The sequence below is a fragment of the Pectinophora gossypiella genome, chromosome 16 (genome assembly GCF_024362695.1).
Source record: "Pectinophora gossypiella chromosome 16, ilPecGoss1.1, whole genome shotgun sequence".
Classification (NCBI taxonomy): domain Eukaryota; kingdom Metazoa; phylum Arthropoda; class Insecta; order Lepidoptera; family Gelechiidae; genus Pectinophora; species Pectinophora gossypiella.
In genome coordinates this window covers 6,065,491-6,092,207 of record NC_065419.1, presented here as the reverse complement: position 1 = coordinate 6,092,207, position 26,717 = coordinate 6,065,491, and the positions used below count along the sequence as shown (strand labels likewise).

The 26,717-nt window shown below is 37.5% G+C and overlaps 2 protein-coding genes across 2 annotated transcripts in view; one reads left to right on the top strand and one right to left on the bottom strand.

The window, feature by feature from the left end:
* Window positions 1–655: 655 nt before the first annotated feature.
* Window positions 656–2,638, bottom strand: LOC126373573 (solute carrier family 41 member 1-like). Its single transcript, XM_050019744.1, has 2 exons — window positions 2,456–2,638; window positions 656–2,372 (listed from the first exon to the last, which is right to left on the bottom strand). The coding sequence occupies exon 2, from the start codon at window positions 2,348–2,350 to the stop codon at window positions 1,061–1,063; it is 1,290 nt and encodes a 429-aa protein (XP_049875701.1). The 5' UTR covers window positions 2,351–2,372; window positions 2,456–2,638; the 3' UTR covers window positions 656–1,060.
* Window positions 2,639–2,919: 281 nt separating this feature from the next.
* Window positions 2,920–26,717, top strand: part of LOC126373562 (polypeptide N-acetylgalactosaminyltransferase 5) — a 44,830-nt gene continuing 21,032 nt past the window's right edge. The window contains exons 1-7 of the mRNA XM_050019724.1: window positions 2,920–3,056; window positions 3,330–3,556; window positions 4,210–4,438; window positions 7,610–7,739; window positions 15,615–15,781; window positions 18,344–18,508; window positions 19,389–19,542. Of these exons, the coding sequence (XP_049875681.1) occupies window positions 3,398–3,556; window positions 4,210–4,438; window positions 7,610–7,739; window positions 15,615–15,781; window positions 18,344–18,508; window positions 19,389–19,542 (1,004 nt within the window). The 5' untranslated portion in view covers window positions 2,920–3,056; window positions 3,330–3,397. The remainder of the gene's footprint in view (window positions 3,057–3,329; window positions 3,557–4,209; window positions 4,439–7,609; window positions 7,740–15,614; window positions 15,782–18,343; window positions 18,509–19,388; window positions 19,543–26,717) is intronic.

The following is a 26,717-nucleotide window of genomic DNA, read 5'->3' as shown; positions in this document are numbered from 1 at the left end:
ATTTTTATCATTTGCATGTCATTTACCTGTATGTACTCATACTTTGATCAAAAATACCACAACACAACAATTACATTATTGTTACACAAGGTTGTAACGATAGAAAGGCTACAGTTACACTGTCACCACAGAAGGAGTATATTCATAAAAACCAATTTAATTTTCTATAATAAAACTTTAACTTAAATTATAAGACTTCATCTTTAACCTCTTATCTGCTGGAACAGATCTCAACCAGACACAATATATGTATTGTGTCTGGTATCTTGGCAGTTAGTTAATTATGGTAAAAAAATTACTGAGTATATAAAAAATACTATGGGAAAATTTGGTTAGATTTGCAAGTATTATAGTAAGCAGTAAACCTAGATACCTCCTAACCTAGGAGTAAATTATTTTGTTCTGCTCAACCTGATAGGAAATGAGTGCGACTTCATGTCATCCTATAGTGCTGAACTCTGCTGTACCTAATGAAAATATTTTTATGAAACCAATGCTATATTCAGGATTTTCCATATTTAATCAGATTCAATGCACATATTTTGATATGATAATATAAAGAAAGTACTCGGCTCAGAACAGAAAGTACACAGTCAAGCATCATGAAGTGTCAAATATGATAAGATTATTTCATCACTTGAAATAAAACATGACAAGATTAAATAAACATTTATTGAGAAGTGGTACTTTTTAAGGAATTTGTATAAAAATATGTATTAACAGTAAGTAGTAGCACCAAAAAACAACATACATTAAGTATAGTTTCTATAATAATATAACTTATGAGTTATTCAAATTGATAACATTACAAGATATGAGTTAGAGCAGTTGACTCACAGTCAGTCATAAATAACAATAACTTCATAATAAATTATTGTACTTACATTTATATAGGCCTCTTTATAATTAAGAACAAAATTTGGTATTGTATCAAAATGTACAAGTCTTTAAGTACAAAATAAGTAACAAGATTCCATGGCACCATAATTTAGAAATGCCCATCATTTTTCTCTTTACAAAACTAGATTACTATTTTGAGCCCTCACTAAGTATGTACAATTTAATCACCTAAATCACTATCCTTATCTCCTATAGCATATAATATGTGGAAAGCCACACCAAGAAGGGCAGTGCCAAGTAAGTCTCCAAGGGCTGTCAAGTACGGGATTGCAGAGTTGTCTGGATCCATCCCTAGCTTCCACATCAACATCACCAAGTAATGACTGATGGTTAACAACAGAAATACTTGCAATAGTGCAGCTGACATATAGATTAGGATAAAAATAGGTGTAACGGATGTATGACCAGCCTTTAAATAGCCTATTGTATAAATGAATATCAGCTGGCCAGGTATCACCATCAGCAGCAATAGTTTTGTTGTGCCACTGATGACAGCAGTCTCCTTCTCTCCAGTGTGTAACATGGTGGACAGCCGTGATGCATGCACAGCCACCATGTTGCCTCCAATACCATTGATGACCAGTTGAAACACTGCAATGCCTTTGTAGTTAGAAACAGTATAATCCAATATAAGACCCCCAACACTGCTTATCACCATAGCAGAAACCACAGGTACCCATCCTTCATCCAAAGCTTGCCGGGTGAATTTGTTCTTCCAAGCGACATAACCACAAACCGGAACAAGTGCTGCGCCAACAATGATAATAATAGATGGTAAAATCACACTTGTGCCAATTGATCTGTACAACAAAGATGCTATCCAAGACAATAGTGCCAAGGTTGTCAAATCTCCCAGACTGGCTGCTATAGGGGTGGCAATGTTATCGGGATTTATATTAACTTTTTTAGAAATAACAATCACACCAATCATGATCAACCCCAACACAAAACTGGCAAATGAAGCTGTTAGAACACTAGACGCACACAACAACAATGCATGGTGAATATCAAAGTCTCCATCAGGTATCCAGCCCATAGCCACGGCAGCCATGGCTGCTAGGAAACCAACTAAAACGGCTTGACATTGCACAAGACACAGATTGCCCACTACCAATGATCCCAGACTAGATTCCAGATGACCCAAGTGTGCATGAGTGGACAGCCGCGAGGCCAACGTCATTTCTAGGTTTCCCTTAAGTCCCAGTAGTGCTGGCACGAGGATATACACTTCTGATATCTGGATAAAGACTGGCCAATGCTGCACCACGTCGAGCAGCAGGCTGGCGGCCACCATGCCGAAACCAGCGAGCAGGAAGGAGACGAACATTTGCACGCCGGCCACCCATGAGCTTTCCTTGCCATACTTGATGTCGGGGGGCTTGGAGTCGTTCGAAATCAAGCGGTACTCATCCAGATCTGACTTAGTCGTGTATTCCGAAGACTGTCCCATTTTAGAGTTATTGTTCTTGGCTCTGTTCATGATCACAAATTGGTATATCAGTTAAATTATACTTAAAACAAAGACACGTATTCAACTTAATTAAAAGATAAGTACTTAAGGCGACGAGGCAAATGCCCATCGAGCACACTACACTTCACGTTTCAGGTCAAATCTGTACTGCCACGATTTGCAGCAACACGTCGCTTATCAAATCATAGTAAATAAATACTAACTAACAAAATTCGATAAAAATAACTTGCGAAACAACTTCTTGGTATAGAAACTTGACATGACAAGTGACAGACATGCCAGTTTTTTTTTTAATAATCGGTTTTTTTTTAATTTTATGTTTAAAGAAAAATTGCCTTTCCCCAAAGGGATAAAAAAGTTAAAAAAAAAAAATTAAGTAGAAAAAAAAACAAAACTGCGAATTGTTTCTTTTGATAACAGTTAGTTAACAGCTGAATATATTTTTTTACTTATTAATGTAAAATGTAAATAAATTCTAATAAGTCTAAAAATCATAACGTGTGCAATGTTGTATGTGTATCCGAATGTAGAGCGACACGCACGACGTGCGAAAAAAGAAAGTTTGAGTTTGACGTATACGTTTGGCGATTGTCGACCGCGACTCAATAGGTGCTTTTGTGGGGAAAATTGACTAATTTTCCTCACTTAAATAATATAGGAAATATTAAAACAAACAAGCAAACGTGTGAGTTAGTTTTACTTAAACATGTATTATTAGCAGCATTGAAACAGGACTTTTGTGTTGTTAGAAGTTTGTGAAAGATTTGGTGCAATATCCATAATTTAGATCCGGAAACCTACTTTGTATTTTATGCATTTGAATTTGTGTTAGCCATGCTTGTATAATTGGTGATATTCGTTTGGCTCTAATCTATTCTAATTAGCCATGTCAAAGTTTAAATTGTGTATACCGTCAAGCGGTATTGTTTAGTTAGTCAATAGTTTGGTGACCTTTCAGGTGGACGGCGGCAGTAGCAGCGTGTTCAAGTTGACATGTGGCAGTGAAATATAGTGTAGTTGTTTACAATGTTCAGAAGTAAAATTAGGATACACACATGCAGGATAATACTGCTGACTTCTCTGGTGTGGCTGTTGATAGATGTGATACTCCTCGCCACGTACTCGGACTGTTTCAGCGACGGCTGGGACTGCAGCAAGAAGACTTCATCATCCAACCATGTCCCAGTGAGTACAAACAAAAACCAGCATAACATATTATTTTTATTTTTCTCCTATTTAATCCATGTTATTATGGTCAAAAGCAAGCAAGCAAAACACATAGCAGTATAGATTACACATTCAAGTTACGTAGGTTCTAACTAGTAACCTGTAGAGGCTAATAACAAGCACTTACACTTGGCAATAGAGCAAGAATGTGTAGTGAAAGGGTGTCCAACAGGTTCCTAACATGAGTGACACAAGCACTTATTAGCATTTCCTGAGATAATATTGCCAAGTGTATCAGAACAGAACTACTAATAGGTATGAGATTAGAGTAAAAAAATAGAGTAAAAAAAGATTAAAGTAAAGAGTAAATATTATTCATAGAGGTAAATCCCCATATTTACAAGTATTAATTAAAACTATTTTGTACTAAAAATTGTTATTACTTGTTAATCTTTGTAAGATAATTTGTGAGTAATATTTATGCTTGAATGTGATGTATAACTATATATATATATATATATATATATATATATATATATATATAGCAACTATGAAATGTATCGTAATTTATACACATTTTATTATTGTGCTATTAATGTAATATTCAATTACAGTTTTACTCATACTCATTTAAGATTTCATACAAGTAATAACTATCAATTGTTTACAAGGATAATAATGAAGAATATAGAGGGAAGAAGGCTGCCATAGCAGCGGGGTTAAGAAAGGGTGTAGAAGAAGCCAATGAAGATAATGTCTTGGATCAAGAGGACCCCATAGTTCAGGAAGATGTTGGTGACGAGGGGCTTGTGTTGTCACATTATCCAAGGTCACGGCTAAAACGATGGAAGCCCGCTCCCTCAGTCACACCAAAGGCAAGCGGTTTACCAGGAGAGATGGGTAAGTGGCATTTTAATAATGTTTTTACTTTCATCTCTTATTTTATTTCAAGTCTTATTATTCTGTAGATGGAAAAAGTATCTAACATTAGCAATACACTTTACTATTTCATAGAGCAATTAATTGTGTTCACAAAGAAACTTAAATGTTTAATAAAACATGACCGAAGACTCAACTATTTAAAATTTGCAACAGCCATAATAAAAAATAATAAAACTTAATAAGTTATGAGTACCACATTATTAGTATATTACTCACCGCAAGTTTTATAACTAGGTAGGTATAATAATATAATAAAAATATAATTACTACCATGAAGTCCTTGTAAAATTTTGTCATCATAATCTAATGCTCATAATCTCCATTATGGTAGATAGGGAAACAATAAAAAGATTTTTATTTGTGTTTTAAGAGGAAATTAGTAACTTAAAATCCAAATTAAATTCTTTATAAGTGAATAAAAATAATGTAATAATTTTATGTAGGTATAAAAAAGTAGATAATAATATGAAACATTCACAGGGATTTACCTATTTTCAGATTGTAACTTGTAGCCACTTTTGAGTTTTATGTCTCTTGATAAATACAGCCAGCACATCATATTTATCTTTATAGCATGAACAATTATAGATTAATTACAGATAGACAAGAGCCATAGTATGCCAAGTATAACATGATAACCTGCGCGACAATCATCGCTGTCGTAGTCAGCGTTATATATCGCGTTGCGCCTGTCTTAAAAGCAAGAATGTGCCACGGCTGTAGATCATCACTTTTAGCCTATTATATATTATGTCTTAAATTACGTTATTTACTTTGTACATCATGCTATAATCATCTTCAGATAGCATTCTGCAGCATGATCATTCACAGTCATTGGCCACTAATTGAGGGGACTCTTGAAAATCAATGTAATTAATGTTGATTGTTCTAACACGGCTTGCATTGACTATCGTTATTAATAGCCAATGCATGTGACTTCGTTCGTGGTTACAGTATGCCGTGGTTATATTCCTTACTCTCACTAGGGGGCAGGTTAAGAGTTTAATAAGGGCCCTCACGGGGCATAGCAGACTCAATAAGCACCTACACAGAATAGAGCTGACCGAGTCTCCTTTATGCAGATTCTGCTTAGGGGAAGATGAGACGCCACTACATCTGCTGTGCAGCTGTCAGGTTCTCATACATAGTAGAAGCCGTACACTTGGGGGCCACATAATGGACCTCCAGGAAGTCTTGGAGCTTTCTCCCAAAAAGACGTTGGATCTCTTCGAACGGATCGGTCTAGAGGAGGATTTTTAAATGTAGGATGATCTCGCGGGCTGTATTCAGTCCGGGCCTCACAATTCTTAAATAATAATAATAATAATGCCGTGGTTATGATGTTTACGAGGGCTACGAGAGTATACTTGATCTATTAAAAATTTTCAGCTATGTTTCTGTTGGTATCTACATAGATACGCATGCTCTAGGCCGTTCGCAGTGGTTATAGTACTTATGGCTTCGGCATTAGTGTCTCTATTGTTATAGATTTCAAATACATGAGAAATATTTCAAACGGGAAGTGTCGATTTAGAAGAACCACCTTAAAACCGCTGAAGCAGAGCTAATTTAGCAGCGAATAATCTAGTCCGTTCAATTGCTATTCAGATAATTAGACTTTCAGTTTCTATGTAGGTTAGTGATTCGCTACGAGTTTGAAGATTCGCCGTATCGGCAACAATGAGTCGACTTTCCATTCACATTGATCGCTATCATACATCATTGTTCTAACTTCGGTATAGTGTTGAGAGTGCAATTAATTCTCGTAGTAAAAGAAAACAAATTGGCAGTTAATGTAATTTAGACTTTACAATGCGAGAGATTGTGGATGCACATTGACAGTTATAGAGGCACGGGATCTGAACTTGCGACCCACAGATCGCTAGACGTGCTTTCTAATATCAGACTGACAGTATACTTATTGAATTATGATTTAGCCAGACACGCAACTACTTAGATTTAGACTATATAAACCAGACAAAATAAAGACCCCCACATTATCAATCACAATATTATAGGTACATTTGGTTAGGAAGTGTTTAAGTCGGCGAATATGTTTTTAGTAGCAGTTTGGATAATAAATCATCAAGTCATTGACTGACTGACTGATTGACCATCTAAAACTCTGCTTTCTAAACCCGCCCCTGGTACCAATTTAGCGAATGATTGAAAATCTAGGTAGTACTTACGAAGCGACGAAGCCGATAGTTAATGTTATACCGACTTAAAATATTTTTATAGGACTACGTATCGAGAGATTTCACACTAAGTTTGACCTGTACAAATGTGATCTTGCGATGGCTTTATCATAATAGACTTACGTTATACCAACAACACGTAGCATCATAATCATTTCGAAATAGTTTGACCTTTGGACTTTACAGAGAGCATGAGCATGTACTATCGCCATCTCCCTTGGCGGAATGTGACAATGCGATTGCTAGACTAGATACTTGGGTATTTATGCTATCTTTGAATAGAGCCAAGCTATAGTTTGTCATAACAGTAGCCTATCTATATAGGGAATTCCGCACTTAGTGTTTACATAATAAATGTTTTACTCCTTTGATTACGATAGAAGACGAGCGCGTGAGTTTGTAAACAGACGGGAAACAAAATTGCAGAGAGTACATTTTTGTCAAATTTTGGTCATAATAATAAAATAATAATAATAATAAAGTTTGGCGTTCGTAGTTCCGAGTGGAACTAAGGTTACTAATACTAAATTTATGAACAAATCATTCGTCGACATTTCGTAGTCGTCAGATATGTGTTTATGAATTATGTATGTATTCCTGTAGGGTCTGCATGACAGCCACGCCGCGCGTGTTGCGATTTATATCGACGGTTCCGACCAATAAACGCAGCGCATGCTATCTACGTAGATAGACGTCGAACGGCTATTGGCCCGCGCGGCGCATGAACTGCATGACTGCTTATCAGCCCATCGACCAAATACATTATTATTTTGGAAACGACTTTTTCGGCCTCATTGTTGTTACTATATACTCAGGTAATACGAAGGCTCACATCACTTAACGGTGATGGAAAACATAGTAAGGAAAACTAAAAGTGACTCAGTAATTGGGCTGGATTTCCCTTCGGAAGTGATATGGAGCCTTGTTCCAGGCAAGGCGGTGAACATCCCCATCGAGCAGGAGAAGCTGATGCTGGAGAAGTTCCAGGAGAACCAGTTCAACCTGCTCGCCAGCGACATGATCTCGCTCAACAGGTCACTCACCGACGTGCGCTTTGAGAAGTAAGTCATAGATTTTCTTATTAAGGCTTGTCAACAGTTTTTACAATCATAACACGGTAGAAACATTTAAGACATAAATTAATGGAATAGCCAATTTTAAATAAAGAAAGGAATAATAATTTTAACGAATACTGATGAGGAGGATGTATCTGACCATGATTCTGAGTTTATATCAAGTGGAATTATCCGTCATGGTCTGAATCACCCTTCAAAGTTGTCCTCACGATGTCACTAACACCCTGTATATTCATTTATAACAAACATCATAGAAGGAAAAATTGAAGGGAAGAGAGGAAGGGGTAGACCTAGGAGAACATTTATGAAACAAATAAAAGAAAAGGTGCAGGTCGTGTCGAATCAGGAAGTGAAAGATTTGGCGGGAAGCAGAGAGGATTGGCTATTACTCCACCGACAAGAGCGCAGCTCTTAAATAAAGAGAGAGAGATAGCTTCATCCCAACCCATCAGTGCTTTTAATGTGTTGTTTAAAACACAATTCCCTTCAACTATGCCAAAGTTCGTTATACACGAATTATTTCCCTTATTTGGCGATTTTTGGGCCTCATATTGCCGTCTGTTTAGCTTTACCTATTGTTTTATTAAGCAAAAGATCTAGAAGATTCGATTCGATAGTGGTACAGTCATGAGCAATATAATGTACCCACTTTAGGACTCTGTCGCAGTAACATATTTGACATTTAGTGAGACTTACAGTTCAATTTGTCAAAAAAGTTAATGTGACATGGTACCAAAGTGTATACATATTAATGGTCGCGACCGTACGTGCACTATAAACTGCGATGTGCTCGAAATGAATGTTTCTAAACGGTCACCCATTAACTGGTTGACACGCCGTAAGTGGCTTAACGTTGTTGATTGTTTTCAATCGACAAGCGTAACAAGACCAGTGCCGTGCCGTACCCGGGAATATTCTCAAAGTGGGAATGCTCCTGTTGCTCAAACTCTTTAATAGTAAGGACACTGGACCGCTTTTTTTTTGTTTTCCCCGAAGGGTAAGGCAAAGGGAACTATGCCCATACAGCCATGTCTGACGTATTTTTTTTCTTGATGATTAATGAAATGATGAAAGGTGATGATGATGAAACCTAAGTCCCCACCCTCGGAGTAGACTCCTACTCCGAACCCCAAACGAATTAACTCAAAAGTCCGCATAAACTTTTGAGTTATGAAGCGGCTTCCCGGCACGAAGCGAAAATAGGCAGATACTCCAATATAATAACACGAATGTCTTCCGACTAACTTAATGCGATCATTAACCACAAAACACCACTTCGTATTAATTATTTAGATTACCCAATGAAGAAAGCAACTGTCCCGTTCCCGTTTCCCGCCGAAAAGCCACACTGGACCGCTTTTTATTTTGAAATTATTTTTTTTTGTACTCTAATCCTATCTGCCTAAAGGCTACGTAGTAAAGCTCTTTTTAACCCCCAACGCAAAAACGGGTGTTATAAGTTTGACGTGTCTGTGTAAATGTGTGTCTGTCTGTGGCATCGTAGCTTCGAAACGGATGATCCGATTTTAATGCGTTTTTTTTGTTTGAAAGGTATACCAGTCGAGAGTGTTCTTAGCTATGTTTGGTGGAAATCGGTTCAGGTCTTCAAGGTCATCAGGTCGTTTGTCAAGTGTGATAGGAATGTTACATGCTCAGTTTGCTTACAAGCATATGTGGGATAAGTTATTTTTTGCTTTTTATAGGGTTTAGCATTTTTAACCTTTTGTCATAATAATTGAGTATTTTTTTTGGTCGGGGGTTTTTTATATTTTTAATTTAATTTTTACATACATAACTTTTGCGCAATTTTTACTGCAGAAATGCTCCCACTTTGGGAACAAAATAAAAAGCTGCCCGTGTGTCCGTACTATTAAAGAGTTTTTGCAACAGGAATATACCCACTTTGGGAACTTTCCCGGGAACAGCACATCATTTAACAAGACTGCCTAGAAAGACAGGCACCAGTGAGGTAGATAGTGCTGCCATAATTGAAGTAAGGAAACTGGAATGTTAGATAAAGAGTCATAATAATATCATAAACTGCCTATATACGTCCCACTGCTGGGCACAGGCCTCCCCTCAATCAACCGGAGGGGGTATGGAGCATACTCCACCACGCTGCTCCACTGCGGGTTGGTGGAGGTGTTTTTTACGGCTAATAGCCGGGACCAACGGCTTAACGTGCCCTCCGAAGCACGGAATCATCTTACTTTTTCGGACAATCAGGTGATTCAAGCCTGAAAAGTCCTTACCAAACAAAGGACAGTCTCACAAAGTGATTTCGACAATGTCCCCATCGGGAATCGAACCCGGACCTCCAGATCGTGAGCCTAACGCTCTAATCACTAGACCACGGAGGCCGTTATGATAAAGAGTACATTTTGATATTTTGTCAATGATGTAAGAAACACAACGAGATTTTCATATACCTACATGTCTAAGGGTGGTATTTATAAACGAATCTCAGCTGAGACTGCCCTCAAGAACATGCTCAAGTCCCTGTTTTTATATACGAACTGTCACATTGACATGATCTTGAGTGCAGTCTGAAAGCTGAGATTAGTTTATTAATACCACCCTAAAACATTGAAGCATTCCAATTAATAAAATAAGTGTTGCAAATTGCCATTTGCGTATATAAAAGTAAGTGCGCAATATCAACAATTTAGCAATATTTTTTTATTTTATTTATTTTTATTTTATTCGGAGAGCTTACAGCATTATTTACACAATCAAAACCTTAATAATAAATAAAGGCTAATTACAAGCTACCACAGATAGAGAAAAGACAGTTAACGGATACGGGTTAGATGAGTTTTCCAATGTGGCCCTTTTAGATCCCTAGAGCGTAATTCAATCTTATATTTTATTTAGGCACCTCCGTGATGTAATATAACAAAGTTCAAACTTAGAAATTTGCTATAGTGTTGATAAATGTCATCAACAGTTTAATGATTAAACCGGGACCTCACCACACATTCAATCACCACGAAATGAAGAAAGCAGTTATAAACCGGAGTATGTCCGTCTGTGGTATTACTAGAACAGGGTTATACTAGCGTAATTTGACACCGTTACAATGCTCATAAAAAACCTAAAACAAACAAATGAAAGAAAATGAGCTAATTTATTTATTTAAGTTCGTATATTCAACGTAACATAATATAGATTCGTAGATTTCAGCGTTGCGAAATCAATCAATCAATAATACTTTATTGCACAACAACATATACAAAGGACATAAACATACGAATAAAAACATAAGCACAGTAGGCGGCGTTATTGCTAAACAGCAATTTCTACCAGGACACCTTAGGGTGAGAGAAGTTTATGCATTAGAGAATGGGCTGGCGAAATTTTTCAAGCAATTGCTTGGCATCTTGAATTGCACGTTTCGAATTTTCGATAAAGGCTTTCCGTGTCATTTTGTCACCATTTAAACTGAAATTTTGATACACGCCTAAGTGGCGTGGTGGAGGTGGCCTTAAGGTTGAAGTCCAAAATGAAAATCTAGATAAGTAGACTCTTTGGAAACCAGTAGATAGATGTGCTTATAATGTTACAATGGCAGGAAAACCGCGTAAATCTACGTCCGGTGCGCGACTGTCGGTTCCGCTTGTCTTTCTCTTGTTGTGTAAACAAGTCGACCTTTTAGATTATACCAATAATATAGTGGAGAATGTTCTACGGTTACGACTGACGTCATACTTCTATTTTAAGTGTCTATATTCATTAATTTGAGGAGCTCGGTGGCGCAGCGGTAAACGCGCTCGGTCTGCGATTGTTGAAGTTAAGCGACTTTCGCAAAGGCCGGTCTTAGGATGGATGACCACAAAAAACAAGTTTTCATCTCGAACTCCTCCGTGCTTCGGAAGGCACGTTAAGCCGTTGGTCCCGGCTGCATTAGCAGTCGTTAATAACCACCAATCCGCACTGGGCCCGCGTGGTGGTTTAAGGCCCGATCTCCCTATCTATCCATAGGGAAGGTCCGTGCCCCAGCAGTGGGGACGTTAATGGGCTGGTGATGATGATTCATTAATTTACATACACTGCTGGGCACAGGCATATGGATCATACTCCACCACTAATTATTTTGGCTATATGGGCTACTTATTAATTTATAGAGGTAAAGTTTGAGAGTTGTAGGACATTCCATACAATCAATGCGAATCGCGCTTCTACACGCGCGCGCGTGTGTGTGAGTGACCTATTAGGGTCTACGCAGAATTTTTCCTTACCTATTTAGTGAAATAATTAATGTCTAAGAGAGCAGAAATATGGAGAAATATGTCTACAGTATCTACAATAATAACTATTAAAACGCAATGTTACTATTTTATTACTATTAATATGTGCACAAAACTTGGAAAGCACGTCATATCAGTTATCTAATACACTACATTACTAAGACAGCTTTTGATTAAATAAAAGAATCACGACAATAAACGAATGCTTGATGGTATTTGTATCGTAAATGTGATATATTATGTCGACAACGTCCACTCTACCTTCAAATCACGTAGCGCGGACCGCTATATTACCTTAGCGGTAGTTTTCAATTTGATAATATATTTTGTGGTTATAATAATTATATTCTATTTTTCTAAATGTATCGTAATTACTAAAACCTTTTAATCGTCAAAATCAAATTAGATACATAATTATTAGCAAATGTATGTGCTTCTACTGTCGTTTGGGTTGTGAGACCCATATGGTATAAGAAAACCAGGTGTGATGTTTTCCACTGAGCACGTGATAATCATGTATGATCCAAAAACGATCTCAAAATCAAGTTCGACAATCATTGGTTTAGGCATGTGCTGGATTCGAACTTGCGACCTCAAAGTGAGAGGCAAGCTTTTTACTCATAATAATATATGCAAATGAAAGTAACAAAAAATACGCCAAGTGCTAAACTAAGCAACTTCGTAGTATGCGCATGGTAAGAGTATTCGATAACAGCTTTGCCTGTAGACCTATAGGTAACCTATATTGATAAGCATATATACGGGTATAAGGTAATTTGCTCGCACTCATACTCATACATACATAGCATCACGCCTCCATCCCAGAAGGGTAGGGTAATGTATAGTATATACACCCAGTCTTCGCGGCGAGTCTGTTCTGTTGCCATTAATCAGGCACCAATCCTGGAAATCACGTGATATCAATTAACTATCCGAATATGAATTCAAAAATTCAAACTCATAAACTCGAATATTCAACGAACACCAATATTAAATTTTGAAGTACTCTACCTAATCCAGTCAGCGATCTAAGCGCTTCACACGGTGACGTAGTATCGACGCTTGATAACGTAAAACAAGCTCGCGACGTTGCTTGCGCAATGCGATATGAAAATCAATTCGATACTTGGCGAGTGGCGACGACGCTAAAGTCGCAGTGACGTCTGTCGCTGCGACGAACGTCGACCCTGAGTGTCGCCATGTCAGGGGCCTTTGGCGGCTCAATCATAACCCTGACACCAGGGTTGATGAGACTGGTATTCCACCTCACAGCCCACACGATAAGAAGAAGAGTGTCGCCGAAACCACCATGTGGGGGTTTCAAAATACCTCACCGAAGCAATTCATTAAATCAAATCAAATCAAAAATACTTTATTGCACACAACATACAAAACAAATTAACACAGATAAGATACAGTACAATCTGGCGGCCTTATTGCTAATTCATCTAGAGAAGGAATATTGCAATTTGACATTTGCGCATATAAAAGTGCGCAATGCAAACAAATGTCAAATGTTTTTGCTTCGATGTGGGTTGTTAACAACCCTGTTGTGTCAATATAATCAGCGTTTAAAGATCCCACTGCTGGGCATAGACCTCGACTCTTCGAAGGACGGACGTTTATAACTTGGAAAGTGATAAGACAATAATAGGCCCCACTCCTTTTACATGGGACTTAAACATAGCTGGCGAGAAGTGGGTTTACTATACACCCCTTAGGGGACACAGGCGTGATGCTATGTTATGTTATGTGTTAGAAGAAAATTGATTATTTTTGAAATACGTTGTGCATCACAAATTATACGTACTTATTTATGAAAGTGTACACGTGTGTATGAGTGCACCTTGTAACGCATAGCGTTTATTTTCGTTTGTACGTGGTTTGTACGAAGTTTGCTTTAATGTGAAGGATAATAGGATTATGAACACAGTATATAAAGCGAAGATTGTTAGTAGGGCTGGCAGCGGAAGACCGAGAATTGGACACGTCCTTAGAAAAGGTTTAGTACGATCTACTCTGAACCGGCGTGCGTGTATGAAACGATTGATGAACGTGGAGGAAGCAAAGTGTGTTAGGATCGAAGCAAATGGAATTCCGTTGTCTCTGCTCACCTCGGTGGGGAAAAGACGTGAATTTTTGTATGTATGTATGTTGCTTTAATAAGCAATTATTAGAGGCTATTGTTTTTACCGTGCTTTAATTGAAGTTTTACCCATGAAGAAAATGATTATTAATTTGGTGCTTATCGTCTGTTGCTGAGCCAGTTTGTGATAGTAAAAGTATAATTATTTTGCATCTGTTATGCATTTGTCGAGTTTATTGTGGATATAATCACAACATATACACACACGTTGTAGACGGCGATACGGCTCTACACCTATCACGTTGGTCTAACAGAAAGCTCGGTGAGGTGTGGGTACTTAGTTCATCTTGCGACGGATGTACCTCTGACTACCCCAATTGGGATATGTTAAATATATTTTTTTATCTTTTAAAAGCATGCGTCTGTGGACACGACACATAGCTTGAAACGTCTTTACTTGTTGTGTGAGATGGGGAAATTTATTCAAATTCAGAATGCTTACCTAGCTATACCTAAATAAAATGATGTCGAATACAACCATCAATGTATGTAAGTACACTTCACTAATTTAAGAGACACGCTCTTGTCGGTGTAGCATTCTCTACGCTACTTTTTAGGGAAAAATAGGGCAGTGGTTTCCCTCTTGCCTTCCTCCTCGCAGTACTCTGTCTGTAGTGAGTGGGAAGGCACCCAGAGTAGTCTATTTCAAAGCCGTACCCCTATCGTCCGCCTCTGAATAGTACTGACAGTTACTGCTGCCCTCTGTCACGTTCCAGGTTAGAGGTACGTAAGTACATCTTGCAATAATAGGTTTACTTACTAATAATTAGACAGAAAGGTGTAAAACAGAGCACGACGCCTATTCTTGAAATAAAAGTTCCAAGCCTTACCCCCATACTGTTACCAACAGTCTCTCTTTACTGTGTTTCTCTAGCATATTGCGTATGACAGAGCAGGACAGAAATATAGAGAGACATACCAAGAAAGTGTAGTATTGACAGGTTGGTTGATTTTCGAACACCCCTGGTCAAACTCATTACCGTTAACGCAAAAATATCCAAGAATCTTTAGTCTTTTTGTAAATATTCAGTTACAACTTACGTAAGTTGCCGACAGACATAGTTCTAAATGGATATTTACAAAAAAGACAAAAGATTGTAAGATATTTTTTCGTTAACGGTAATGTTATTAACTTCCGTTGTTCGAAGAAATACCCAGGTATCATCCGCCCCATGTTAGAGCGCAGCGCAGTTGGCATAAGATCTCTCTCTCTCTCTCTCTCTCTATTTAAGAGCTGCGCTCTTGTCGGTGGAGTAACCGCCATTCCTCTCTTCTTCTTCCCGCCAAAACCTTCACCTCCCGATACGACACGACCTACACCTTCTCTTTTATTTGTTTCATAAATGTTAAGATGTTGTTTATGTGTTATGTGGCATAAGATACTAAGTCAAAATGATAACCTTCTTCTTTCAAGTCCAGCCGTTATAAAAATACAAACATTCTCTGCTAACAAGTCATTTCCCGTAGGTGTAAAACGAAGAAGTACCCGGACCTGCTGCCCACCACGAGTGTGGTGATCGTGTTCCACAATGAGGCTTGGACGACGCTTATCAGAACAATCTGGAGCACCATCAACAGGTCCCCACGACCGCTGCTCAAAGAGATCATCCTCGTCGACGACGCCAGCGAAAAGGGTAAGTCGGGGTCGACTTTTAAGAAAGAAAGAAAACATTTATTTCCATGTCAGTCCTTTTGAGCAGAATCCAATGGCGGCAGAATCGGTGTGGGTGGAGCATCGACACGTACGAACTGTTATAAGTTGTATGTAACGTCGGGAACTTCAGCCCCCGGTGCGGATTGACCGATTTGGTAAAAGAAATAAAGCGGGAAATGCACCGTTAGCTTTGAAATGATCAGTCGGTACAGAACAGTCTCGAAAGTTGTCACTTTATTACCTGAAACATTCAACCAAGATTCAACTAATGTCAAATAAGTTAATGGACTAAAAGTATATACCTACCTGATAATGTTCGCGACTGTACCTACGTCAGATTGTTAGGTGTTTTCTGACTAGTGTAAAGTAAATATTATAAAGTAAACACTGTAATGATGAAATAAAACGTGATAATAATGAATTTTTCCATTAGTGGAAAAGCGGAATAACAACCCATTATAATAATCACCTGGGTAATCAATGACTATTTGTTATTAGTATCTGCTCCTATAATTATAATAAAGTCAATAATTTTATATTTTTAGTTATCTACTATTACTATGCGTGATACATTTTGATTTGTCGGAACATAATTTGATGATATTTAAAATTCGGAAAGTGATTACGGAAGTATACAAGTCGATTTCAATTAAAGTATTATGTATTTTTTATTATTAAAACACCTTAGAAAATCTTAGAAATAAGTTGGTAATGGTGCCAAGACACATATTGTAAAATTTTAATCTAATAAATACTTTTTTTTTTAATTGAAAACCACCATAAATCCAAGGAAATACTTATTCAAATTGCCTAATTCGGGTCGAGGTCGATTATGATGCTACTCACACAATCAATGGAACAGTGTGTTTATGAAATCTTATTGTAGTTATTGTTAGACGAATTGTTCTGAGGTGTAACAAAGAATAATTATTATCTTCAATTAGATTCGGGTTTAGGATACGGGTAATATTTTTTATTAACACATCTATCAAGTTTTAAGTTTACGCGGTTATTATCATAATTAAAGCACATAATAACGGGTTCTTACCGCGTTAAATGGGTATATGAGACTCCCGATATTTCGACACTGTTGCAAGTGCCATGATGACGGGATGACTGATGAGATTGGAGTGGAGTAGGTAGATCCATAATTTTCTACGGGCAGACATATCTGTCTACCCTCTTTCTTTGTCGCTTGTTTATGTTTTTGATATCGGAATGTTACCCATTATTATTATATACCCATTTTTCCGGTAAGAATCCGTTATTATGTGCTTTAATTACATCTATCAAGGTTGCAGAACTCTTCAACATAGCATAAGCCGTGAACTCAAATGAGATGCTTTTTCCGAAACGTCAAAACATAAATTTTCTTTGGAATTCGTATGGAAATACTGTTCGAGTTTGTTCTAAAAGAATCCAATACAAATATTACTTTGTGATAAATTTGTGAATTCTCAATACGATTAATGCTCATCGTTCTTCTCGTTCGTTTTATCACAACAAAGTTTCTTCACGGCAATTTTCCTCGCTATCCACCAAGTAATAAACAAAAATCATGCTAATTTAATCCGAAACTATAAATACCATCGTAATATGTGTAGAATAAAACTCGCCGCAAATGTCAATTAAAGTCGTGCGTTATATTTCGCGTGACTGGAACCAATCCGATAAAGGGATGATTTATGTTTTTATTTCACGGCTAGTCCTGGGCGATCGCCGAACTGTGTGATTGCTTCTAATTAAAATAATCGTTCTTACCATGTGGTACACGCGTAAGTGCGAGCGAGACATAGTCCTCGTGCATAGTCCCTTTACTACCATTTAAGACTTAAAGTCCCAGAGGGAGTGAAGTCGGTGATCGATACGCATTGGTGCGGGGCTGAGAGTTATCGTTCTATGTTTTTGTAGCAAGTGATTGGTACAAAACAACCTGTTCCAATCCCGCCCGAGTAAGAATTTTTCGCCGTTTCCTCTTTATCATCCCCCTAGCGTTATCCCGTCTTCCACGGGGTCCGCTTACCTACCTTGAAGATTTGACAGGTCCGGTTCTATTCAGAAGCGACTGCCTATCTGACCATCCAACCCGCGAAGGAAACACCATTCCAATACAGATTAGTTCACATACCTCCAAAACGCATTTCTCGGGATTCCTCATGATGTTTTCGTTCACAGATCTTTCCTCTTTCATCGCTAATTAAAGAGCCACGCTCTTGTCAGTGTAAGATTCTTCATGCTACTTTTTAGGGAGAAATAGGGCAGTGGTTTCCCTCTTCAAAGTCCATTTCAAAGCCGTAGTAGGACTCCTGTCCTCCGCCTTTGAATAGTACTGACAGTTACTGCTACCCTCGGTCATGTTCCAAGTTACAGTCCCTGTGACTTGCCCCTTCCGTCCTGCATTGCCGTATCGATGGCTCCCATCTCTGCCTCTGCAACCGTTGAGGTTTTCACCTGTATCCCTGGGTTCTACGTTATACCCCGTAGGTCTGGGTCTCTGTCGTCTTTATACAACAAACATTTTTATAAATATTCTTCTCAACAGCCCACCTCGGCCAGCAGTTAGAAGACTACATTAAAGACCTGCCTGTGACGACGAAACTCTTCCGGACAGAGAAAAGGTCTGGTCTCATCAGAGCGCGTCTGCTAGGAGCTAAGCACGTGAAGGGTGACGTCATCACCTTCCTAGACGCCCACTGCGAATGTACAGGTAAGGTACATTCACATATTGAACGACACTGTGCCTTGACTTGAAATCCGATGAATCATTCATCAGAATGAGGATAAAAACTAGAAGCTCAAATGCAGAAGGCAACACTGTTCAGTGTTCCTAAATTTTGTCAGTTCTCCATAATGTCCAGCTAAAATTCGTGATAAATTGCTATAAAATGTGGAACAACGTTGAGTGTATCCCGTCTGAGTTGAGTTACGAAGGAGAAAAGCAACCAGTTAGAAAAAGGCAGCTTTGATTGAAAATAAGTTTTTCTAAGTTTTCTTCCTTCCGATTTTTAAGGAAATAAATATAACATAAAAATATAACCAAAACAATATGTTTGTTTACTCAAATAGAGTGGGGAACTGACAAAATTTAGAACACTTAATAGTAGCGACGCCTGAAATAGGCAGTTTTTATCTTAATTGTATCAAGAGACGTTATCATAACAATATTAATATCAATATCTATTAAATATTATATATCTAACATTTTTCTTACTCGATATAAAGTGTTACGCATGAAATCGATTAAAATATTAACCGCACTAGGGAAACAATCATACTTATGTATTACATCTTTATATTACGTTCGCAGCGTTGTGAATTTATAAATCGATTTATGAATTACTATGAGAAGATTGCATTAGTCACATAGGTGACTTTATAGTCAGATTATATTTACTAAACTATTTATCACAACTATTACCATGAAATTAACAGTTTCTTTGCTATGTATAGCGAATGTTGTAATTGTGTAAAACTTTCTCTTGCGAATGGCCATTTTTGTTCTGATTTCGTTGGACTCGAAAAGTGGTCGCGTTGTTGCTTAACAAAAATATACGTTACCGCCAATTGCAAGCCTTTGTTTATTGCAGAGGGTTGGTTAGAGCCGCTCCTGGCGAGGATAGTGGAGGACCGCGCCACGGTGGTGTGCCCGATCATCGACGTCATATCTGACACCACATTCGAGTACATCCAGGCGTCCGATATGACCTGGGGAGGGTTCAACTGGAAACTCAACTTTAGATGGTGAGTCCTTTAGTCTTATTTGTTTGCCAATGTTGTTGTCTCTTGAGTTTTTGAGTTAGACGCTCGCTTTAGGCGACGCACCTGTCATTTCTGAGAAATTTATTTATTTATTTTATTTTAAATGCTTGTGATCATTTAAAATCGACATTACAACAAACCTAAATGAACATAGTATTATTGTTTTACTAATAATCTTTTAAACGTTACTTTAGATACATGAAAATTTTTAAACTGAATCAACATCTAATCACCCGTTTCTAAGTTAGGTAATTTATTTATTTTTATTTGCTAGAATATCAGGCGAATACAATAGTATGTCAAAGCTTAGTCGAACTATACAGGCTGTTAGTGACATCGTAACGAATACTGAGGGGGATGATTCAGACCATGATTCTGAGCTGATATCAAGTGGAATTTCCTGTCTTAGAATTCATGAAAATTTTAGTGTATTTTTTAATTATTTTCAGTTCCAAACTTTTGTGACGGAAAATTCGACTTGATAACTACTCAAAAGGTTTGAATCATCCCACGAAAGATTTCGTTACCATGTCACTAACACCCTGTATGTTGTTATTTGCTTGTCAACTTTGACAACGACAACGTCTGTGGGTGGACCTAATCTAATAGGCACGCGCGGTGAGAAAACGGTTGCTAAAGGTAAATAGGAAGGGATTATAATGTTTATAACAATAAATAATCCTTGTTTATGTACAAGCCTACGCTCGGGCTTTAGCTCTATGTTATTATTCTAGTGTTTATACTAAGAGCGGCCGTCCTAAAATAGCAAACCTCTGGCATTTAGTTGTATGTCAATGAACTTGCAATTTGGAACATTTGCTTCGACAAAGGTACTTACCTACCTTGGAGATTTTAGGCAACAAGCTTCTGTGATATGTTTGATTCTAACTAGGTGCTTATTAATTAAAATTGATAAAAATATGTAAAAAATAACACATTTTTTCCGTGTTTTTAATTCAATTCAATTATACTATGTGGCACTAAAATAAATTCCTCTTTTCCTGGTAGTTTTACCGAGTAGCCTTACCGATTGAACTATTGGGAATTTCCTTCCCATAGATTTAATAAAGCTACTGTCTGTCAATTACAAAATTGAGTGAGTGCTTTTACAGTTACAAAAATGAGTGAGTGCTTTTACAATTTGATTGTGTTCAAGATTTTCCTATTTCAAATAACCAAATGGAAAACTTTAATAGAGTAAAATTCGACACAATTTATTTTTTATGTCCTCATACAGAGCGCTTATTGAACTCGGCCACTCTAAGCGTAACCGTAACCGAAGCGTAACTCTTTTAACACGGTCGTAATACAAAACGCAAATCTCACGTCAGACATAGTAGATTTGGATTGGCTATAAAAAACATCATTGTTACTCTCATGCACAAATAAACATGTAAATGTGTCAAGCAATCGTTGAAGTGCTGAGGTAAGGGTGCGATTGTTTTAGATTGTTTTGATTACGTAACAACCGCCATTGTGTTAGTACGACGAGATCTTAACCCAATTACTGTTTTCGCTAACTAACCGTGTTTTATGTGCTCCAAACGTCTCCAGCTTTCCCTTGGCATGACGTGCGTTATTTATGTATATGTAAAAGCTATCGAAAGCTTTGACCAATAGACGTACGGCATTTGTCTACCGCGTATGCTGCGTCTGTAGGTCGTAGCCCGCATTATTTGTCGCGTCTACGTAGATATGCCGTATGTCGTGCCTCGAGGGTTGTTCACTGTTTATCTTATCTACTTACACACATAACATACATAAACAGCCTATATACGTCCTACTGCTGGGCACAGGCCTTCCATCAATCAACCGGAGGGGGTATGGAGCATACTCCACTACGCTGCTCCAATGCGGGTTGGTGGAGGTGTTTTTACGGCTAATAGCTGGGACCAACGGCTTAACGTGCCCTCCGAAGCACGGAATTATCTTTTTCGGACAATCAGGTGATTCAAGCCTGGAAAGTCCTTACCAAACAAAGGAAGGTCTCACAAAGTGATCTTATTGTGTACACAAGGTGCATTTTATATTTGCTACGACATATCGACCATTATTTACGTACCTTACCTATAATAATGTCATTTGTAGTCTAGGTTACCAATCAAAAACCATATCACGGCTTCGTTTTTCAATCAATATTAGTTATCGTCTTTTTTTAAATTTAATTACTTACTAATGCAACTAATTGTCGCGGTAAATTATCTATCGATTGTAGGGTACCGTATCAAAATTGAGAAACGGAACATTTATAAATTTTATGGTGTCCCTTTATCTTAGGTGATTTTGAAAGAATATTTTTCTTGGAGTTTGAAATGACGCACAACGGAATCATACAGCTGGGTAATATTTAAATTTTCATTGGGTTTCGTGGGTCATAAATAAAAAAAATAAACATGTTGTTTTCAACATTTAATAAGTGCATTACTTTTAATCATTTATTTGGTACTATAATATATAAAAGGGTGCTTACGGAACACTCAGACGATAAATTCAACGTGAACTTAGCCGTTTTTTTATTGCTTTAGTGTTTGAAGAACAAGACAATGTGATTGGAAGTACTTATTAATTACGGAGTTATTATCCAATAATTGATGATTTATACCTACCTGTCTTGTGTATATTAATGAACCTATTTATGGAATACACAGTTGGTCTTTGATTGATTTATTTTATATACATAATTGCATTTTGTATATTTTATATACACACTTGCTATTTATTTTGGGAGAGTAGAGGTATATTTAAAATGACTAATATATTATTTTGGGAACGTATAGGGAAATAAAAAGGTGTATTTATGTACCTATGACGGCCTCCGTCGAGTGGTTCAGCGATGGGTTCACGATCCAGAAGTCCCGGGTTCGGATCCCGGTGGGGGCATATACCAAAAAAACACTTTGTGAGCTGGTTCAGTTCACAGAGCACGTTGGTCCCGATTACTATTTAATGAAGTAAGTACATAGTCGTTAAATGAGTCATGTTAGAGTCCTTTGGCGGCTCTACCTCATAACCCTAACCCATACCATAGAAGAAGTATCTACCTATAATTTTAAGAAAGTATGTCAGTCTGGTACATAATATTTAGTGGATTTACCATGTGGTTTATATGTATTTTTATGTGTTCAAATTGTTTTATTTATCTAAAACGATTTCCATACGCGTCCAACTGCGACCATCCATTTTTTTATCCGACAATAGCGGCCATTCAGACTATTTGCGTCCAACCACGGAGTAATTGCACAGATTTCATAGTTAGCCACGATAGATCATACTGCAGTCGTTTGGCATTGATATTTTTATCCAATGACCGTTTATTTTTATATATAGGATCTGTAGTAGCCTTTAAACTAATTTACAGGTCTTCGCGTGTCTTAAACCACACTGTTTGAGAAACTAAACACTTCCACTAACCCGTAATGCAGCAGTGTTATGGAATGCATGGTATATGAATTCATTCATAGCCGCCATGGCCGATTGAATCAGCGGCAATCCACTCAGGGCCATTTACTTTCACTCGTCTTATCTCACTGAACCGTTCATGCCGGTGTAGGTAAACCTTTGAATGTTTGCTTCCACTTTTATACTACATACATACAGTCATGAGCAAGATAATGTACCCACTTTAGGACTCTGTCGCACTAACATATATTTGACATTTAGTGAGACTTACAGTTCAATTTGTCAAAAAAGTTAATGTGACATGGTACCAAAGTGTATACATGCATACATATTAATGCTCGTGACCGTACATAAACTCACGTGTACCTATTGCTCACTGGGGTAAGCAGAGACTATGGAATTCTATTCATCATTTACTGTTATACTTATCACGGAAATACGCCATGTTATAGCTAATACTTGCCACATATTATGGCATAAACTACTTGTCTGAAGAAATGAGAAGTGCAGAGGGCGCTTACCCAGGTTGCCCAGTTTACCTGTCTAAAGTTCAACATCTCAGAAGCAAATAGGCAAACCGCCACGTTCATCGAAGAAAGATGATGTTCTATATCGCGCTCCTCGATTGTTAGTTTTTTGGTGAATATTGGCAATTTTCTTGAGATGTTTAAAACTAGTCCATGTGATACATAATCAGAATCATTTATTCAACAATCATAGATAAACTTGTTGAAGTTCAACATTTTTGAATCTACGTCATTTCTCAAGGTGTTATGGCTGAGAAGAAGAAATGACAAGAAACTGCAACATCAACACATCTTTTAAATTACAAGTAATTAAAAAAAATAATTACAAGTCATTACAATTCAGATGTATGGGGATATCTCATTGATCTACTATTACCATACCGATGGCCTGTTACTTTTGGTGTACGTCCTTTTATTTTGTTGTAGATCTAATCTAGCCTAGAAGATCCCATTGCTGGCCAAAGGTCTTCCCTTCCTCTTTCCACTTTTCGCGGTAATGTGCGTACTCTGGCCGGTCTGGTGGAGATATCCAATTCAAACTCAAACAACACAACAATATACAGGGTGTTAAACATAGTAACGGAATCTTTGAGGGATGATTCAGGCCATGATTCTGAGTTAATATCAAGTGAAATTTTCCGTCGCAAAATTCATGTATATTACATGAAACAATACGTAATATAATTACTTAATAAGAATCAATAAGTATAGCGCGTTACAATATGTCCCCACGTCAAATGTGGTATTAAGAGAAAGGCAGAGCTCAAATGATGCACGTTATAATGACTAATAATTACGTTTGATGCAATGCTTGCTTAAGTATTAAGACTTATCTGTCCGTGTCTTCACTTCAAACAGTGCATATAATCTTCGTTTTGAATTGAAAATCATATCAACTCATATCTGATTTTCCATTTAGAGCTCGCTTGTTTTGGTATCTAGATTGGTTTTAGGTCATACGAATTAAAAAGTACTTACGACAAAAACTGAAGTCCTACAATATCATAGTCACTCTTGATACTTGTTCTATGGCGTATAATAATATGGTGAATCGCACCGAGATGGTTGACACCATCGTTTATACAAGTATAGACAGTCCATCATTTTGGAAAGCCCATTGGCCACTGTTGATACTAGCATTCTTACTATGCTAGTATTTAGCCATAGGTTTCCAATCCCTGGCCAATACATTTGCGTAGCTATGTTAATACCGGGTTTTCTTTTTCTATCATTGATTTTAATTTATAGCATTCCTATCGCCTGGCCAGCTCGACATAGATGGATGGCATGCGATTCTGCGTCAATTGAGTTGTTTCAGGGGTTTTCAAAGACATTGTCATGTCATTGATTGCAAGGGTCTTGGAGCGTGACGTTTATAATGATAGAGTAACGGAGATGGCTATAAAAAAAAAAAAACAACCACAACTCGCGCCCGCAATTGCCCGCGTTATCAAGACCACTTGTGGATACATTGGTCTTGAAAGTCCTAAGATAAATGTAATAAATCATACGGTCACAGAGATGCATTGCGTTTATTTGGAAAGGGATTTAATCATGATACAATAAAACAAGGTATACTCAATCGTATGAAAAGCAGCCATTGCTTGCCGTTTGATGACGTAAGTGTTACCATTAAATTCCAACTCCAACATTCCAAGGACTTAAATTTTAACCAATTACTGATTAACGTACTTAATTACTATCACTTGTCACATATATGCAAATCATTAAAACTGTAAGTAAATTTGTAAATTGCCTTGCTAAGCAAATTAAAAATATCAGTCGTGGGTAATTTATTTTTTACAAAATGGCAACGGAGGGTGAGATTACGTCAGCGCGGCTAACCTTAAAATGTTAGGTGTCACTTTTGAGCACAACTACGTATAGTTTTGTTATACCGTGGGTTTAATGATTTTATACTCCTAATGATGAAGCAGCTACCAGCATGATATCTTTTTTCATTACGATCTAGTAAAGAATATTAACGACAATTTCAGCACGATTTCCTAGGAACTTTCGAGACGATTCAAATGGAGTTGTTATATTGAAGATAAAGTTAATTCGAGACTACTCTTGAGAGTGAAACATTTGAAGCCGGCTTTGGATAAGCCATAGTACATCAACAGTAACTGGTCCGTGCAATAGGAAGCTTGTCTTGTCATAATATTGAATTTTATCTGCGGTGCACAAGTTCCGTTCCGGTTTGGCACGCCTAAGAACCGTCGCGCACTACAAACTTAAATCTAAAAACGACGATCAGTTTGAATCGATCGATTAGTTCGATTGTTCTGATTCCATAATAAATACCAATATACTTAATTGTACTAAAATAACGTGAAAGTTACAATAAGACTAACAGCCAGATAGGTACAGTTAATAAAGAGATGTATGGAAAAAAAACGCCCTGAGTTTAGAATCAGATACCAGCCGGGTCTGCATGACAACCGCGCCGCGCGCGTCGCCAATTATATCGAGGCCTTCGACCAATAGCCGTTTGACGGTAGATAGTATTCGTGTCGTTTATTTGTCGAAGTGCTCAATGTAATTCGCGCCGCGCGCGGCGCGGTTGACATGCAGACCCGGCAGGGAGGTTTAAAACCCCAATATCGTAATTTAATAACATTTTTTTTTCAAACACAAGCATTTGAAGTCCATACACATGCAAGTTGAGACCATGAGGTTAAAAAGGAGGTCACATCTGACAAAAACATAGCTGGCGAGGAGTGGGTGTACGTAGTGCACTATACACTTCTGGCTACTCCTTTGGGGATACAGACGTGATGCTATGTGATGTACACTCATAATTATACGGCATTATGATTTAAAGATCGGTAGTGTGCGTTGCCCCTTAGATTTTAATTGCACGTTCTACAGAAGCATTTTTTCCACATGAGCTACTTTCGCGTCGGCCGATAACTTATCAATATAAGAGTAGTAACTGTAGAAAATAACGACTACCTAAGTACCGTGAATATAAATTCATTCATAATTTCATGGATAAACAAACATTTTAATAACTGTAATAAATCATAAATGTCATTTTTTCTCTTTTCTATAAAAAGTTAATTGTATTGTTGTTAATTGTATTGTATTGTGTGTTGTTGTGTTTTAAGTTAATTGTATCTCTTTTTCATCGGATCTCTTAGCTATAAGTTAAATGTATTTGAATACATAATATTTTAAACAAACTCCACTCTCACAGACAAAGCGAGGAAATGGTTTTGAGGGGAT